The sequence below is a fragment of the Juglans regia genome, chromosome 4 (assembly GCF_001411555.2).
Source record: "Juglans regia cultivar Chandler chromosome 4, Walnut 2.0, whole genome shotgun sequence".
NCBI classification, from domain to species: domain Eukaryota; kingdom Viridiplantae; phylum Streptophyta; class Magnoliopsida; order Fagales; family Juglandaceae; genus Juglans; species Juglans regia.
The window spans coordinates 2,518,249-2,537,521 of NC_049904.1; the positions used below are offsets into that span (position 1 = coordinate 2,518,249).

At 33.3% G+C, this 19,273-nt stretch overlaps 1 protein-coding gene across 1 annotated transcript; it reads right to left on the reverse strand.

Annotated features, from left to right (window-relative positions):
• Positions 1–16,727: 16,727 nt before the first annotated feature.
• Positions 16,728–18,864, reverse strand: LOC118348128 (probable N-acetyltransferase HLS1-like). The gene is made up of 3 exons (XM_035689042.1): positions 18,673–18,864; positions 18,324–18,463; positions 16,728–17,664 (listed from the first exon to the last, which is right to left on the reverse strand). The coding sequence occupies exons 1-3, from the start codon at positions 18,862–18,864 to the stop codon at positions 16,728–16,730; spliced, it is 1,269 nt and encodes a 422-aa protein (XP_035544935.1).
• Between the last annotated feature and the right edge of the window lie 409 nt (positions 18,865–19,273).

Here is a 19,273-nt window from a genome sequence, read left to right on the forward strand (position 1 = left end):
AATATTCGTCAGGGAGGCATAAAAGGTGTCTTGTTACATCACACACTAAAGTATTTGGCTGTATTTGAATCTTCAGATTAGTTCAATTGAGTTGAATTTATTATAAATAGTAATGAATTGAATAATAAAAAAAATTTATATTAGATTTATTTAAATTGAATTTAAAATATATTTAGATGTTAAGATAAATTTAATATTTTTTATGAAAAATTAAAAAAAGTTATAAATTCTACGTATAAAGATATTTTAAGTTAAAAATGATTGTGGGTCTCACATATAAAAATATTTTGAATTAAGATAAATTTAATAATTTGATAAATGAGTGTTTAGATATTAAATTTAATTTAAAATTAAATTGAATTTATCTGAATTTAAAAACTAAAGGGAGCTTGAGAGTCTCTTTGCACAGCTGAAATCCAAGGAAGGGAAGCCATTTTTTTGGGTAAAAAAAAGCAAAATCTAGTGCAATTCCTAACTTATAATTCGAAGTGAAATCCATTTACCCCTCGATCTGCATCATTCCTCCCAAGCTCAGAGCAAACTGTTTCCCTGTCTTCTCAAGGCCACAGTTGGAACCAGCATCTAGAGAAAAGGACAATGGTCCTTGACTCCTGAGCTGTAATAAGAAAGCTGCAGGCCGGTCGCATTGGTAGCTACCCCAATGGCCCGAAGAACCTGCACTCTTTCAGAAACGTAGAGGTATAGGCTATAGCCTTCTGTATCCTATTAAAAATAATGAAAATTTTTCTGTATTTGCCTAAGCCTATGTTTATAGACTTCGTTTCCAATTTTTACAAAAAGTAAAACCCGCTGTAGTAAGTACAGAACATGCATCTATATATATATATATATATATATATATATATATATATATATTCATGCAAGCTCAAGAAAGGAAAAAACAAACCATCATACATACATTCTTGTGACTTGTCTATATAATTAATGAGAGGAATAATAAAGGAAAATAATATAATTTAAAACGAGAGATGATAATTTATTCCTATATATACATTGTACTATGGCCCTGGAAATTATGTTTGGACAGTGAATTAAAATGGAATAAATTAAGATAAAAATTAAAAATTAAATAAAATATTATTAAAATATTTTTTAATATTATTATTATTTTGATATTTAAAAATTTAAATTATTTATTATATTTTATATAAAAATTTAAAAAAATTATAATAATAAAATAAAATAAAATAAAATATTTTCACTATTTAAACGCGGTGTGAGAGGGAGGGTCCATGAGTACTGGAGGAAGATTTTCACTAGATAACTAAATATGAAAAATATTTTAGTTATAAAGAAATTATACAAAAGTAAATTTATAAATTGATCTAATTTGATATATTATGTCATATTGTAAAGTTATTTTTATTATAAAATAAATTTAATAGATTTATAAAACTACATTAATTATATAAGTTTATTTTATATAATTTGTTTATACCGAATGTATGAGCCGGTGAGAACTGTAGATATACAAATCCGAGAAACAGTGTGAAAGCAACCCAAGTCTCTTTCTTTGGAAACAAAATCCTTTTAAGGCTTCCTGCCTTCATCAGAACTAAAAGCAAAAACGGTCACTAGTCATATGTTACAATGCCCTACAAACAAAGTTAGTCTAGTTAGCCACGGTTAGGGGTGGGCAACGGGGGCCCATTATGAAAGATACTAGTGGGGATGGGGGGCGGGCTGACTCTAACAGGGCCCCGCCCCCACTCCGCCCCACTTAAATATTTAATATTTATATTTTACAAATTGTATATATATATATATATATATATAAATATATATTACAATTTGTTAAACTTGTTTACAAGAGTGTAAAACTTGCTTATAAGATGTACATGTATTGCATTGGCCACTATTGCCTTGACGGCTTTCAATATAATGGTTGGCCTAAGAGACTCATCCAATGCAATATTGTAAACAAGTTAACACACTTATGAACAAGTCTAACAAATTTTAAAATTGATAACTAGTTTTTATGTTATCAATTTTTAAATTATTTTTATATTTTTGAAATTTAATTTAATATTTAAATTATATAATAATTTGAGTTTGGGTCCAAAAATATTTTTATTTTTATTTTTGGACTGTAAAATAATTTTTAGGTCGAATGAGACTGAAGTGAGCGAGGGGCGGGGGCGGGGGCGGGGCGGATGGGATGTCCACCCCCGCCTCCCAAGAGCAGGGTGCGGGGGTGAAAATATTACTCCCCGCATATGCGGAGGCAGGGTGCGAGGAAGGGGTGACACCGCCCCCACATATGCAAGTATCACCCCTAGCCACGATTTCCTACTAAAGGAATAGCAAGATCAAAATGTTGTTTTGCCCATATATAAATATGAAAAATACTTTAGTTACAAAGTGATTTCATAAAAATAAATTTATAAACTGATGTAGTTTGATGTGATACATCAGATTGTAAAGTTACTTTTATTATAAAGTAGATCTAACGGATTCTATTAAATCACATCAATTTATATAAATTTATTTTATATAATCTCTTTGTATCTGTATCAATTCTCTATAAATATTTTCTCTAAGAAATCAAAATCATAGTAATTAAACGAAATGATCAGATCAGTACAGTTGGTGTAGGGCATGATTTAATTTGCAACAACGTGAAATTCATACAGCTTAGATATTGGTGCGTGAGTGGTAATTAGAACTTAGAAGGTAGTAGATCATAGAGATTTCAAGAAACGAAAAACAAGAAGAACAAGTCATTACTTTGTAAGGGACAGACAATGGGTAAAGGTAAGAAGAGGAGGCAGCATCTAAGCTCCGTATTAATGGAAGTTGCATACATACGGAAATACATTTATGTATGTATAAATTCGTGTTAATTAAACGCGAGGTCAGAGCATTAGTAATGGTACTGTAGGTAAAGGCAAAGGTAAAATTTGACTAAAATTACATGTTTTGCTTTTTGCCTTTATCATTCAAGAGAGATTTCTCACATTGGATTATTTATCTATTAATCAAATAATAATAAAATATTATTTTTTAATAATAATAATTTTTTTCTATTTTTTTCATATTTTATAATTATACTGATTATATGTTAATTAATAATTTATTTTTTAATTAAATTATTTTTTTACCTTCTTGAGAGAGAAAGTGGGAGGAGAGAAATAAGTGATAATTGCAATACAGTAGATTTAATGCGGTTATTAGCAAAATATTGGTTTAAATTGGTGTTTACATACACTACTGCAAATGCTATTTCATAAAATATACATCTTCACTTAAATGAATAATACTAGAAAGAAGCTAGTTACATTTTACACTTATTGCGTGACTGCTTCTACTTGATTGTTTTTAACATTCATTTAGAGAGATATGTGGTCTAGATGATGCCATATCTGTATAAAATAGATACTCTTAATAGTGACTTTTATTTATATTTATTCAATTCAAATTATTTTATTAATATTTATAAATTATTTTATTATTATATTATTTATTTATTTTTCATCTCATTTATGTCTAACCAAACCAAAGGACGGTTTAAATTTTTTATTTGGAGGCAAATCAGAGATGGTCTGGTTGATGTGTGAACATAGGGTTTGACAATCGCAACATATATGGCACATGCACCTATATTTATAGCAATCAGTTACACACCCCGCCAGTACGCGCGTTGCCATGTGAGTTGGATTTATGAATTGCAGACTTTTCAAATCACAGCCGCTGAAACAAGAAAGATAATTTCAGCCCGCAAAAACAGCACCTCTTATCTGTATGGAAAATGCTTGGCCCTCTCGGTGGTTTCGAGACATTTTTTTATTGAATTTGTTTTTCTTGTTGATGATTAAATAAATCATTTTTAATAATATTGTAATTTTTTAAATATATATTTAAAAATATATATATAAAAAAATCAAATCACCTTATCAGGAGACTGCGTTTAGATATTGAATTGAATTGAGATAATAAAATATTATTAGAATATTATTTTTTAATATTATTATTATTTTAAAATTTAAAAAAGTTGAATTATTTATTATATTTTATATTGATATTTAAAAAAATTGTAATGATGAATTATGATAAGTTGAGATATGAAATATTTGCTTAAGAAATATTTGGATAATGAGTTAAAATGAGATAAAATGATATAAAAATTAAGAGTTGAATAAATATTTTTAAAATATTATTTTTTTATATTATTTTTATTTTAAAATTTAAAAAAATATTTTCTATTATATATATATATATGCCAAATACCATCCTACAATTTGTTAATTAAAAAGCAAGAAAGAAACTCCCAAAAGACCAGGAAAAAACAACCCCATTTTTGGGTGTCAGCTCAGCTGGACTCTGGAACTCAGTAGCAATGTCGTACTCTAGTTTTTTCTCACTATTGTGTGTACTCACGTGCATGATGCCAACCTATCCTGACCGATTCATAGCCACCTGGGGACTATGACTGCTGCGTACGACTCCGACGAAGCTGCAATATTAGCCGGTTTCAGTGCCTGGTGGACTCTGATGCGCATGCGGAGCCATGCTCCGTGCTGCCCTTAACGTGCGAAAATTCCGACCGCCAAGTACTTGGACGTGACCACATTGTCTACCTCACTCCAACATTATTATTAAGTACACCCGTTTTTATGTTGAGTTATTCCATGGCCACCGACGTCCGGTCCGATATATTCTCCGGATTGACGTGGCATGCCACATAATTAGAAAAAAAAAAGTGAAAAATCGATCTGGATTCTGAAATACCATCCCTTTACCGAAACCCATACCCTCCCATATCCTCCCTCTCCCTCCGTCCGGCACCGGCACCGGCCTCCATCCAGCCTCGCTTCTCCACGAATAATCCTAGCAGTAGATTTTGATCACCTTCCCCATTATAAGGTCTTTTAAAATGTTCTTTGTTTATCTAAGGTTTCTTTTCGCATCTTTCTGATTCTCCTAGTTCTTTTTTCTCTTTTCGTTCCACACCTTTAAGTTTATGGGATCTGCAACTCTGTTTTGTGTTTTTCAAAAGAGTGGGGTAATGGGTCCATATTTTTTGTTCTCTTCTATTATGTTTTTAACTTTTTGGGTTGAAGATTCAGGAAAAAATAGGTATCTATTGAGGGGCTAGATTTTTGTCGATGGAATACTGAAGGGAAGATGCGGGATTCGTTTGGAAAACAGAGACTAGTAAGATCTGTCTTTGGCAAGCACCAAAATTTTCCCTTTCTTGATGGTTGGTTGTCTTTCGTTTGGGAAATAAAATATTATGCCTTGGGCTAAAAGAACAAAAATGAAAATTGATGCAACTAAATAAATTGAGCCAATGAAATCTGGAGCCCAAGTTTGGGATTTTGTAAATTGGTCTGTTATAATCCTACATTCGAAAACCTTTGTTTCATGGTTCTAATGAGGTTGGATGTATAAGGAATGATGACAGCCGTGCTTCAATTCAAGCTACGCAGCACAAGATCTCAGCAACCTTTATCTCAGCAATCCACTCAAGTCAACTAATGGCTATCGTAGATCAATCTGTCAGCTGTATATAGTAGTCTGATTAGCTGTGTATTTAATCTGTATTTTCTGTATAGCATTCTTTCTATATTTTGTATACTTTTCATAGATGGATCAACTTGTATATGCTACTATAAATATGGAATGAAAGCACGCTCTCTATCTCAACTCGTGAGATAGTAGTTTCTCAAAACATCTTCAGGATGATAATGTTGCTGTACTTGTTTTAGTTTTCCCAAAGTTGTTATCAATCTCAACGTATTTTACAATTTAAACTGTTTGATAGAGAAATAGAACTCTTCCTTCAGAGTAGGAGCATAAGAATGATATGATTAGAATTTAGAGCCTCAAATGTATAATTCTAGAAGAAATGCTTCCCCAAAACGGCAAATAGCATTTCTTTTTGCAAAAAGTTCCTAATCTTTAATTTTGGTTTTTTGGTTTCATAATTTTAGTTAAGCTGGTCTGGTTTTATTGCTGTAAAAAACAAATTTAATGTTAATGTTGTATTATTATATTAGACATGCTTCAAATTCTTATATTTGAGTTCTAGTTTGGGTTATTAGGCGCAGAGAGGAGGATTGTATCATTATTTCTAAATGATACACTTTTGGTAGAGATGACTATTTTTTTATGAAGTATCATTTGTTAAGATGACATATTTTTTGGTGGAGATAACTATTTTTAAGAGTTGTTTGGATTGAGAAATACTCTCAACCCATCTCATCGTATCTCATCATTACAACTTTCACAAATTATCATATAAAATATAATAAACAATTTAATTTTTTTAAATTTAAAAATAATAATAATATTAAAAAATAATATTCTAATAATATTTTATTCAACTTTCATCTAAAACCAATATCTCATCACATCTCACTATCCAAACAACCTCTTAGTGTATCTTGTCTCCATAAGGCATAAACATGTGGCTATTGTAAATTCCAAACGTTGTTGTTCTTGAGTATTTCAATGCTTTATTGATCAAGTTTGATCTCTTTTTTTTTTGTAATGATATCTTATGTGTAAGATTTGCATATAAGATGAGTATGATAATTATCATATTTTGTTTCAATTTATGTATAGAGAGGATGAATTTTAATACAGTATGATGTATTTCTTGTCCTCATTAAAATTGAAAAAAACCAAGTCATACAAGTTCGTTCGTGCATACATATATAAATAATACCCACAAATCCTTGGCAAGTACTTCATCAAATTAGTTATAATTAACTATCTTGGCTTATAGAACAAGCTGATCATGAGGGTTTTAAAGACGTTTCTCTTGTGAGCATGCACGCAAATCAGGCTTGCAGAATCTTTCATGGAGAAGGACAGACATTGATACATAAAAGCCTTTTGTTAGGGTCATTGCATAAGGGTTCAGTCCCTGATCCATCTGGCTTCCAATCCACGCACCCACATCCCAAGACTCGCTTCAACAATCAACCAGAGGAACAGAGGGCATAGTAGTCAGTCGGTTGATATAAAAATAAATGTTTTCTTGTTTATTCAGCATTTGTTTCCTTAGCTGAAAAAATAAAAACCTGTTTATGCAGCACCTGGAACAAACAGAGGGCATATTAGTCGTTTGATACAAAGAGTGACACGTTCAATGGGTAAAATTAAAAAGCCTAAAACTCTTAAGTAAAATAAAAACAACTTCATATAGGATCATAAGTAAAGTACCCATGACATGAAAATTACATCTGCTCACATTGTTTTCTTGGAAATAAAGTCCTAAACAAAGTACCCACGATATTAAAATTATTATAACTAAACTGACACTCTCAAGTTGTCCCTTGCACCTCTCAGCCTCTATTTCTAGTTGATGTCAAGTTGTTTCAATATCTATTGCTGGTTGTATATTTTGAAGTTCGGTTTTCAATCGGTTGATTCTCTTTTTATTTTGTCTCGAACATTGTCACTTTTGAATAATTTTTTATTTTATTATATATAGTTTGTCTGTTTATTAATTGATTTTTTTTTTCTTATTATTTAGCGATATTAAAAATCAGTTTCATTGGAATAATTTTTTTTTTTCAAATTGTTATTTATCATAAAACTAATCATTTATATTCCCAATTAATTTTGTTACTTTTATGGGACGACATACATGATCTATTTTAATTAACCTCTGAAAATAATAAACCCATATAGGTAGGTTTTTCATCTTTTAGAAATAAAAATTAATAAACTCAAATAATGATTATTTTTAAAAATTTTGGATGCATTTAAATAAATTTCTATAACAATGGTTATTTCAATTTTGTTAATCACAGTTTGAACAAATATATGGAGCTTTTGAACGTTTTGTAACTCTTTTTGAACTAGATTTCACACAAAAATATCATTTGAACTAGATTTCACACAAAAATATCGTTCAAACTATCATCTCAACATTTGAATGGAAAATACGATATCGTCGAACGGTCTCAAACTCCATTCGAACTAAAAATGTCTGTTCAAACTAGGTTTATCCCTCCCTTGCCACAACTATATAAAACTTATCGCAACATTCAAATGTAAAATACATTATCTTTCGAACCGTATTCAAACGCGTTTCTCTTTTGGAATCCTATCTTTCATCCCAAAAACACTAGTATCGGTTCAAACATGTAAAAAACCGCTTCAATCTTTTGGTACAAAATTTAAATTTCGTCTCAAATAACTACTATTAGGGACTAAATTTAATTTGTTCCTAAAACTTTTTGTCCGAAAAAATAAATTTTCTTGTAGTGTCTGCTATTTTCTCCTCCCTTTTTTTCTTCTCCCTTGCATATTTACTTGATTCGTCTTTTCTCTTTGATTGCCTTTAGCTTCCAAAATTAAAGATTTTTGCCTCTATCATTTTAGTATATTCAGGGAAGTATTACGTTATCTTGCTCTTCATAATCTTCGAGGTCCCTCAAAGAACAAAACACACAAAAAATAAAAATTAAAATTGATCAGTTTTCTTGTTAGCTAAGCTACCATTATTGATTTGAATCTTGTAGTCATTGTTTGCTTTCGAAAAATACCTCATCTCTTGCTCAGTCATATCATCCCATGAGAGTTAGATTCATCCTAACATGCCTTGGGAGGAGAAGAATGCAGACTACTTAAGGTCAAGGGTTCTGGGCGAGAATACCAATGGAAATGGTAGGCTTTACATCAAGCTGAAGATTTCCAAGGCTGAGTTAGACGAGTTGTTTGATTAGGAACATGAACACAAACACCCTCTTGCAACTGCAAAATGTTTCCCTCACATCAAGGCTGATCCTTTTGATCATAAACGAGTAGAAGAACAAGGTTTTACACTTGCAAAAGAATTCCCTTGCGTCTGCAACATTTGCAATAAAGTCTTTGATTTTGGTAAAGCCTCGGTGGTCAAATTTTAGAGAGAGGTAGAAAGAGAGAGGGTGACGGGGGATTATATGAGATTAGTTGAGGCCGGTTGTATTCTAAGCTCCCTAAAATGGTGATGTGTTGTCCGGTCATTGGAGGGTGTAAACCCCTCTTGACACCGTATTTGGTTTGAAGTTAAACTCTAAAATGTAACCACTCTTTATTAGGGATGTTCATTTAGCCTGTTAAGTTGACCCAACCCGAAATTTTTGGTGATCTCGACCCAAATTGACTGACCTGAAACAGAACTGTTTCGATTTGTTTCTGAAAGAATTTGGATCTAGTTGGGTTATACCTGATAACTAAAAATTGATGCTCCACTACCTATTTACCCGCTTTGAAACGGCGCCGTTTTATACATTTACTCAAATTTCTTTACCCGATAACCGAAACTCTCCTTTCCCTCGAATGTCATTGTCTTGAATCTTTGTTTCTTCTGAAGTCACTCTCACTCTCAGTCTTCGACTCTTCAGTCTCCTCTATTCTCTACCAAGAAAACTTAGGGAACAACCCATCTGCTTATCTTAGAAAATTAGGCCACCAATCAGAACGCGACACTTCAGTTGCTTAAAACCATTACCATGCATCCCACTACACCTGAACAACACATTCAATTCTCCTCTTCCTATTCGAACCCACCACCCAACAAGCACCCCACTCCATGCCAACCCAAACACGACGGCACCCACTCCATCCCAACCCAAATTCGATGGCACCCCACTCATCCCCAATGGTAGAGAATTGGTGCAACTGCTTGTTGACGATGGTGCAACCTCAACGACACCTCTTACGTCGCATTGCTAGATTTTCGATAAAATGTTTATATTTCAAGATTTTTTATCTTAACAGAACTTGTATTGGACTTGTATTAGAGTTAGATTGACTTTCAAAATGATTGTAATCTGGGCTATGGAAATTAATCAGTTAATTTTTTTGATAACTCATCTCTCCATGAATACCAACAGTTTGTAAAAACATCTCAAAGGCCCTTCGGCCACTGCACATTACCTATCATTGGTGCATCTCGGCCACTGCTCATTACCTATCATACGTGCATCTCAAAGGCCATCAGCCACTGCTCAACCGCGATAATAATTATGAACATGGCATGCACTTTAATTAAGCCAATCATCATGCAGATGTCCTTAATTTGGCATCTCTTCCCCTGTGTAAATGCATTAGGAAGATGTCCTTAAGATTGAATTTCTATGGTCAGTGATTTTATAGTGATTTTTGAGTTGTTAACATAGTGCTGGAACGAATTGGTTTTTGATTTTATAGTGACGTCAAGTTTTTGATTTTATCGCGACAACAAGCTTCGGTGTAGTGGAAGGGGAAGGGCCAGAACAGGGAAAGGGAAGAGAACTAATCAGCTGCACCCCACTCTATTGTAAACAACCTCCATAAGCTTACCTGTAGCCAGCCTATTGGTGGGTTGTTTTTCCTCCAACAGCAACTGGGCTGGTCCAAAGCGCCCCTCTTCTCTATCTCATAGGCTCCAGCTTGCTGCTCATTCTCTCTCTGCTCACTCGCAGCTCGCTTGCCCTAAGGAAGGATTTCTCTGTCTCACTTGCTCCAACTCGTAGCTCCCTCTCTCTTGCCTCTTCGTCGTAGCTCACTTGTTCTCTCAATATCTCTGTCTGACTGAAGATATGGATGACCTGAACTGTTAGGGTTCCTGGGTTTGGGTCGATTTTGGTTGTTGAACTTTTGGGTTTTATAGTTTTTTTTTTCAATGCTAAATGCTTGGCTGAAAATGCAATCTGTGTGTTTGTTTGGATGAAGGTTTTGTGCAAATATTTCCCGAGGTTTTGCTTGTTTGGATGGAGGTTTGGGTTGTCTGAGGTGATCTGACTTTCGATGGGATGCTTTAGGATATTGTAATTTGTCTTGGTTTTATTGAATCCTAATGGATTTTGGTACAATTTGTTTTTTGCCTTTTGGATCTGTTTGAAATGGAAGAGGAATGCCTTTTGTTGGATCAACATGGTTTACGTTTTAACTTTGTTTTGTCATTTTTTTTTTGTTTTTGATTCATCTGTTGTGACAGGCTTAATGCTAAGATAGGATGTTCATTATTGTGGTAGAATGATATCCTTGGGCCTTCTGATTGTTTAACATTCCGTAACAGCAATATATGTTGTATATTAGCAAGTCTTTGGGTATGTCAACGGCTGACGGTGATGGTTATTAGGATTTTTGAGTATTTTTACCAATCATGTATAACATGTTAGGGTTATTAAAATGAGTAGAAAATGTACACCATGTTGTCAAATAAAAAGAAAGAAGTAAAGAGAGCTAATAAATCCTGCAATCAATATTAACCCTCCGTACTTCATCCTTGAAGTACCATAATGGGACATATAAAGCCATTCTTGCTAGTGGGATTGGACGGGGTAACCCCCAATCCAAAACGACTACAACTAGGAAGGGGGTCGAGTGATAGTACAACTAGCAGTCCTAGTATTAGACCTGCTAAGTACAATGAATAGAAGATAAGGTTGACTGTAGTTAAAATGATATGTCAAGGGTTTAAAGAGTTTGTGGCCACGGTTGAACCTAGATTTTGAATCCCTTCTTGCAATTCTATTATGCAAGACTATTTGAAGTTAAATATGTCAGAGAAGGACAAGTTAAGGGACATGTTTATCACATCTAGTTATAAGATTTGCATCACCACTAATTTATGGACATCCATTCAAAATCTTAACTATATGTGCATAATGATTGATTTCATTGATAATGATTGGAACTTGCATAAGAAAATAATAAATCTTATGAAATTTTCTGTTCATAAATGGGCAACAATAGGAGGAGACATTGAGCCATCCGTTCTTCAATGGGGTATAAAGAAGATATTTACCATCACTGTCTACAATGCATCTTCCAATCCAACGACCATTGATTATTTGAGGAAAATGGCCAAAGTTAAAAATTGTATGGTATTAGATAATGAGTTTGTGCATATAAGATGTTGTGCACATATTTTAAATTTCATTGTCAATGAATGAAAGAAGTTGATGAATTGGTTGTGAAGGTCTGAGATGGAGTGAAGTATGTGAAATCTTCCCCTACAAGACTTGATAGACTCAAGCTATGCGCTGACAAGCAAAATATATTGGGTGGTGGGCTACTTTCTCTTGATGCTCCAACCAGGTGGAACTCCATATATCCGATGTTGAGTGTGGCTCTAAAGTATCTTGCATCATTTGATCTGATGCAAGATGAAGAAGGTTAATTTGTACCACATCTCTTGGAGGTTGGAAGGGAGGAACCAAAATCTAATGATTGGGAAACCATAGAGGCCTTTGTACGATTTTTGAAGATTTTTGATGATGTCACTTTACAGATTTCGGGATCAACACATGCAACTTCAAATTGATTTATTAAAGAAATTGCTACACTATATAGCCATATGAACAAATTTTCTAAAAGTGTTGATAAGAAGTTGGCAACAATGTCAGAGAGAATGCTATTGAAATATAATAAATATTGGAGGGATTTTGAAAATGTGAACAAAATCTTGTTCATTGCAGCTATGCTTGACCTACGAACCAAGTTGGAAGTTTTGGAGCTTTGGTTTATTGATTTTCTTGATCCTGAGAGAGCATCCAAGTTTGTTGCACGACTAAGGGGAATCATTGAGCGGTTGTATAAACAATATTCAAGTAAGGGCTAATCAAGTGCTGGTGAGACCCAAAGCAACACTTCTTATGATGATCAGGATGATCTCTATAGTAGGTATCGCCAATATCAAATATCAAAAGGTGTTGTAGAGTCTAAATCAAAATTAGATAAGTATTTCATGGGAAGCCTTGAAGAATTGACACCCAACTTTGATATTCTAATGTAGTGGTAGGTGAACTCAAGTAAATATTTGATCCTTACCAATATAGCACGGGATGTGTTGGCTGTTCCCATCTCTACTGTTGCTTCTAAGTCAGCATTCAGCGTTGGGGATTGTGTGTTAGATTTATTTCAAAGCTCTTTGGCCCCAAAAATAGTTGAAACTCTTATTTGCACTCAAATTTAGTTAAAAGCTCTCTCCATTAATTATGACTCCCAAGATTTAATGGAAGATGCCGTAAGCTATAAGCCGGAAAATGGTAAGACTCGTTTTGAAATATCATATATGTTTCATGTGGTTTTTATAATAATTATATTTTTAACATAAATCTTTTTCTTCATGTAGGGATAACTTTGAATAATGTTTTGAATATACACAATTGAAGAATACGATGAATTGTAACTTCTTGATCAATTGGGAATTGTATTCATTATATATATTGAAATTCTACAAACTTTCCACTTCCTTTGTTATATGTGTTATCTAAAAATTTAGTTTCAAGTACAAGTTCATTGTTGTCTTCATGGTGATTTGGCTGTTTTTGTTTTTCCTCTACAGTTTTTGGCCTTCTGATACTGATTTGGCTGCGCTGCAGTTGCCTAACGACTTGGATCTCATTCGAGATCTATTTGGTGATATTCCATTCAGCTAAACAGAGCTTGATTCTCTCTGTTTTGATAATTTTGGGCAATTTTTTATTACATTGAAGTTTGTGGGACTGAGAAAAATGGAGTTTCTGATGACTTAGGTGGTGTTGCTTGTATCTCAAGTGCTCATTCAAATTGTGCATGAGTCATATTGGTTTTTGTTTTTGGTTGGAACTTGGGTATCAACATAGTGGAAAAGAGTTTATAGGTACTTATGTTTAAGATTTGTTAGATAAGTGTTGGGAGTTATTAGCATATGTTGCCATGGTCTGATGTTTTGATAGAAGTGAGTGCAAACTTCTTGTGTAGAAATATATTGATTATTTGTACAGATTTGTCTTTTGGCCTACCTAGAAGGAGTACTTGGCTTCTAAATATTATACCTTTTCACATTCTTTTACAGTTTCAGAATAGAAAGTCTTTGAACATGTCCTATTTTGCTCTCTTAGTTCTTCATCACCTTCTTGGTTTAAGCAGCTCTGTCATGCTTTCTTTACTGCATAACAATGAATTCCATTGATTGGATCTTAGATTGTATGAATCGCATGAATTTAAGATTGCTTTGTAGACTGCCTTTTCTTTAATTCTACTTGGAAACGATTTAGTGCTAGTATATCTGATTCTATGATTGTAACCAGCTATATATAGGGCTATAAGAGGACAGGACCGAATCAGACCGGAAAAATCGATTGGATCGAATGATTCAGTCCAGATTGGACCAATAGTCTTATTAGACTGTCAATCAATCTCAGGGTGTATTTTTAAATAATTATATATGATATATTATTTTAAATAGTAGTTGTATAAGTTAATTATGTAATTTTTATCTAAGGGATCACCATTGACTATATATACAATGACATTAATTAATATTTTGTTAACCGTATATAAAATGTTAGAGAGATCACTTAATTTCATTAACCATATATATACAATAAAAAATATGTTCATGAACTGACTGGAATGATAGGTAACGGTTTGGTCCGGCAAAAATGATGGACAAAAAATTTCGGTCCGCGACTCCCCCGAATTGAACCGGAATGGACCGGACCGATTACACCCCTAGCGTAAGTGGGGCTTTGTATTAAAAAAAGTTCAGTGATCATTTAATGTCAAATGTTCCAATTTGAACAATTTGAAGGATCATTTAATGTCAAATGTGGAACTAGAAATGGCGTTTTAGTAGGATCATTTATTTTTACCATTTATAATGATTTCCAACATATCTTATATGCGTTCAGCTGTGAGTTTAAAATATTGCATTTGCAACGAAAACTCTTCCCATGAGAAAAATTTTGCTTAAAGCATATGTGCTCGAAGATATTCTTGGAATTGCAACACAATTCATGCAAAAAATAATTTGCTAATCGTGTTCAGACAAATAGAACCAGAGATTGGATTCTCATTTTAGATTTTTTTTGCAGATAATGGATACCAAATTTTCTAGCAAACTAATCTAAAATTTATTTACTTTTATTAAAAAAAAAAAAAACAAGATCGAAATTAGATCAAGACTCCAATTCTCATTTGACATTTTTTTTTTTTGTATAGAATGGTCATCAAATTTTCCTACTATACTGATATGAAATTTATATCAAAACCCACACACACTAAAAAGAAAAAAAGAATCTGTCCGAAATTTTTTTTTTTCCGAAACTAGATTCGGATCGGTTAATCGGTAACAAATCCGGTTCGGAAGCTAACCTTTCGAAAGTTCAAGTTTTCGGGCCGGGTCGGTTGAACAGTCCTCTTTATTGTTCACATATTCTGTTGTACTGCAGCAAAACAACTTACATATGATCATATAATTCAAACTTAGTAGTGTATTTGGTGCGTGAATAGAAAAACTTGTAAATATATATTTTTGTACTTTTTATTATTATTATTATTATAAATATTGTGTATATCAATACTCTTTATTCAATTGAGCTGAGAGTATGTTTACAGGGCTTCCTAGTTCCTTATTTGAAAATCTTCCACCCATGTTTATAGTGGAATTTGGTATGGGCTGGGCCGAAACACTTTTTTTCTTTCTTATTATTATTATTTTTAATAAAATGAGAATTTGGGCCATACTCTGTTGAGATTCCAATTCAACTTGCCAATGAGGGCTAGATTTCTGGGCCTATATCAGTGCAGTCCAAATTACCAGCTTTCCTCTTCAATAATAGCACAAAGGTTGAGGTTGAAATCCCTTAGAATTTTTATCGAAAATCTGACCCGATAAGACTCATGTGGTCCTTACCATATTTATAATTATTCGAGTAATGCTACTCATTTTAATTTTTATCATTTTTTTATCAATTTATGATATAAATTAGATAATTAGAGACTATTTATTATATTTTACTTGTGAACCTATTATCTAATGAGATATATATCATGAGATGATAAGATAATGATGAATAGATTTTTTCTTCATAATTATTTGAGTAAATTTATCACATATAATTAAAGGCTGAATAATTATTAATATTGTTGTATAATTCAATTCGTGTTTAAGCCCTAAAATTTGAAACTTTCGAATTAGATTTTAAATCCCAAAAGTTTTGTTTTGAATGTGTTAATGGGGCAAACAAATTATAATTTTGTTTTAAATCCCATCATTCTTTGGGTAGCACTTCAATCTATGTTTTGTAGAACTTATTTAATTTTATCTTATTTAATTTTATGAAAATAAAAAAATTATAAGTTTTTAAATTAACGCAATTTAATATAATATAAAATATTAATTATAAAATTCTTTTATTATAAAATAAATTTGAATTCAATTCAATTCAAGTTATCTTCTAATTTATACTAATGATCCCAATTGTAAGAGATTATAAAGGACAGAAAAAAAAATTATATCACCTTATTATATGCTCTAAATTCTGAAAGCATGCAGAAACTAATTAATGAATAATTCTACAGAAAGAGAGAGAGAGAGAGAAATGAAGAGAAGTAACTATGAAGCCCACTTAAAAGTGATCAACTAACTTGTTAATTTGTACAAAGTCCAACTACAAGATCAAGTACAAGATCATCATCATGCAGATAATTATCAGATAGTAATAATTAATTCCTTATAATTATATATATGATGTTCATGAATGTTATCTCTAGGGTTTGTGCAATTAATCGTGCATGGCACTAAAACAATCGTTGGTCTTGTTGCCCTTATCTTCATTGAGATTTTCATCTAGCTTATACGTACAACTACAGACATCGATCATTGATATATGTAAAATGTGAAACACTTGGGGGTTTTTGAAGGGACATGCATGCTAGCTCCTAATTGAAACGGTATTGATCGATGATCTGGGGCTGCTAGCTAGATGAGTACTACTATATACTAACCCTAGCTAAAAGTCTCTTGGATCAACAAAGACATTCCCAACTGGTCCCTTGGCAAGAATTGATGCATGATCTATGTCCTCGTTGTGAATCAATCTTTTGGCATACCAGAGATCATGGATGCGTGACATAGAGGGTTCCTGAGGAATATGCTTTATGAGAGGATCAGTGACCCCCAGCTCGGTTATGATCACCACCTTACAGTCCTTCACATTTTGACCCACATTTGATGCAAAGCTCCATGCCGATTTCATGAGCTCCCCGAGCTTCTCTCCTTCTCCTAGAAGCCCATAAAGAAAGAGAAACCCAACGTCTGGTCTTTGAAACGAATGATCACTACTACTACTACTACTACTCATTGGCCTTCTTAGGCAAGGGCAGATTTTCTCTGTAATTGCATGGCTCAGTACTGTTGCATGAAGAAACGTCGACAGTGGATGGGGCTTTCCTACCTGAAGTTTGTAAGCTTCACGAGTATTCCACATGCTAAAAATCATCCAAGAGCTTGTGGATTTTATACATGATGAGGCGCTGGTTTCTTGATCACTACAGCTTGTTGATGATCTTTCCAGCTTGCTCATGATATTCCAACCCTCTTTTTCATAATAGCATACCCACGTGCCGAGGCTGAGCTTTTCTTTCAAAATGGTGTCAATGTCAGTTGGATAGACCTTTTTGTCTCTAAGCCTCTTTTCGTACAGGGAAATTGCCTGGTCTATGGGCAACTTCTCTATCTTTATATCTTGGGAGAGATTCTTTGCAGGGAAACCAATTGTCTGAACAAATATGACTAATGAACCAAGGTTCACATAATTGCATTTGAGAGTGAAGAGGTTCCTAGAGGCTGTATTGTTCTTTTCAGTTGCTAACAATGTGTACTCTGCTCCATTTCTCAGCAGCCATTCTTCCACTGACTTCACAAGTTTCAATCCGATTCCCTTCCGTCTACATTAATTACACATCAAAATTAGTCACAGCTAGAACATGCAAATTAAGTTCTTAATCATATATGTACATTAATTAATAGCCATATATATATATATATAATGCAAACCTCATTTTGCATGCTTTCGAGTACTTATTTATGCTGCGGATTATGATCCATCTTAATTGCCTCGTCAAAAGTCGACAAGCTGGGAACTATATATTGCTTTCAAGTATTAGAAACTAATACTCATATTTTTAACTAAATTAATTCTCAAACGCCACATAGATCTATCTGATCAAGTGAATTGATCTCATGTCAAGCTTGATAACATAAAATCCCATCCAATATATATTAATTATTTCTATTAATTAATGGCACAAACATCAAGCAAGGCAACCTAGTTTTTTTAGCTATGTCTTACTATTCAGACATATAATCATAAAAATAGTAAACTGGATCGATCCATCAAGATCAACTAATTGACAAATTTACCTAATTTCTCAACCCAACTACTTTCAAGGGTTCAATCCCGGCAATCATGTAATGAATGAATGTATATTATTAATCACCCCAAAAATCCAAATCATCACATCATTAACTATATATAAAGCATCGATCCTTGTGTAGTACTTCTTGATCGATCACTTGACAAAAGGGAAATCAAATGGGTACCTACCGGTGAGTAGGAGAGACTCGAAGGCCTAGAATGCAACCCATCTTCACATGTACTTGTGCTTCCCCATGAACAGTCCCGACATCCTTAATGCATCCTCGAACCACGCCGACAAGCTCCCCATTTTGAAGCAGCTCAGCTACCTGTAGGCCATTTTGAAGAACATTTTATATTCACAAATAAGGTGGTCTTGAGAAGGAAAAGTAGATAAAAAGTAGTACCAAGAAAGCGATAGACATCTGTAATAAAATCTTAACTGCACGCAGATGGGGAGATAAAAGGATGAAATGAATGCATGATTTGGAAAGATATAAGGGGGGAAAAAAAGTGATCATGAGCGCGCGTTACCCACCAGAATGACATGAAGGGGGTAGAACCTAATCCTACATAAAGGGTCACAGCTTATAGCTATCATGTTAGTGAAAATGGAGACCCCCGTTTTAGACCCCATCTCACAAATCCTTTCAAGCTTCCCCACCACTTCAATATCTGTGTCTTCATCGAATTCCCTTATAAGAACTTTCTTCTCTATGTTGTCAACCATGTTTTTACTGGGCTAAAGCAAGCGATCGAGTTGGTTACCAGCTCTCATGTGTAGTAGTACCACTGCATCGAAAAGGAAATATACTCGAAGATAGATATGACTTTTCTTTGAATAATGGACCTGGCTGCCACCAGGGACGAGGCCAAGGTGGGGCAAGGGAAAGCCTTGGCCCCCCTGCAAGCCTCTGAAGTCTGACCCCAAAAAAAAAGGAAAAAAAAAAAAAACTCATATATATATATATATATATATATATATTATAATCTTGTCTAATTTGTATATCTCCTTTAATTTTATTCTTGTCCACAATTCATAATTGGTACTAGCAAATGCCTTTCAATGACCAGGCGTGCCTTGCAAATTGTCAATAATTTTTTAATAGATATTTTTTTATATATCATTAAATTAGAAT

What these genes read in the sequence shown, in the direction of transcription:
- LOC118348128 (XM_035689042.1), bottom strand. Translation starts at nt 18,864, where the DNA reads ATGGTTGACAACATAGAGAAGAAAGTTCTTATAAGGGAATTCGATGAA. An exon ending in ACCCCCTTCATGTCATTCTG is followed by an intron (nt 18,464 to 18,672) that starts GTGGGTAACGCG and finishes AATGGCCTACAG; the next exon opens with GTAGCTGAGCTGCTTCAAAA. An exon ending in CGAGTCTCTCCTACTCACCG is followed by an intron (nt 17,665 to 18,323) that starts GTAGGTACCCAT and finishes TAATTAATGTAG; the next exon opens with ACGGAAGGGAATCGGATTGA.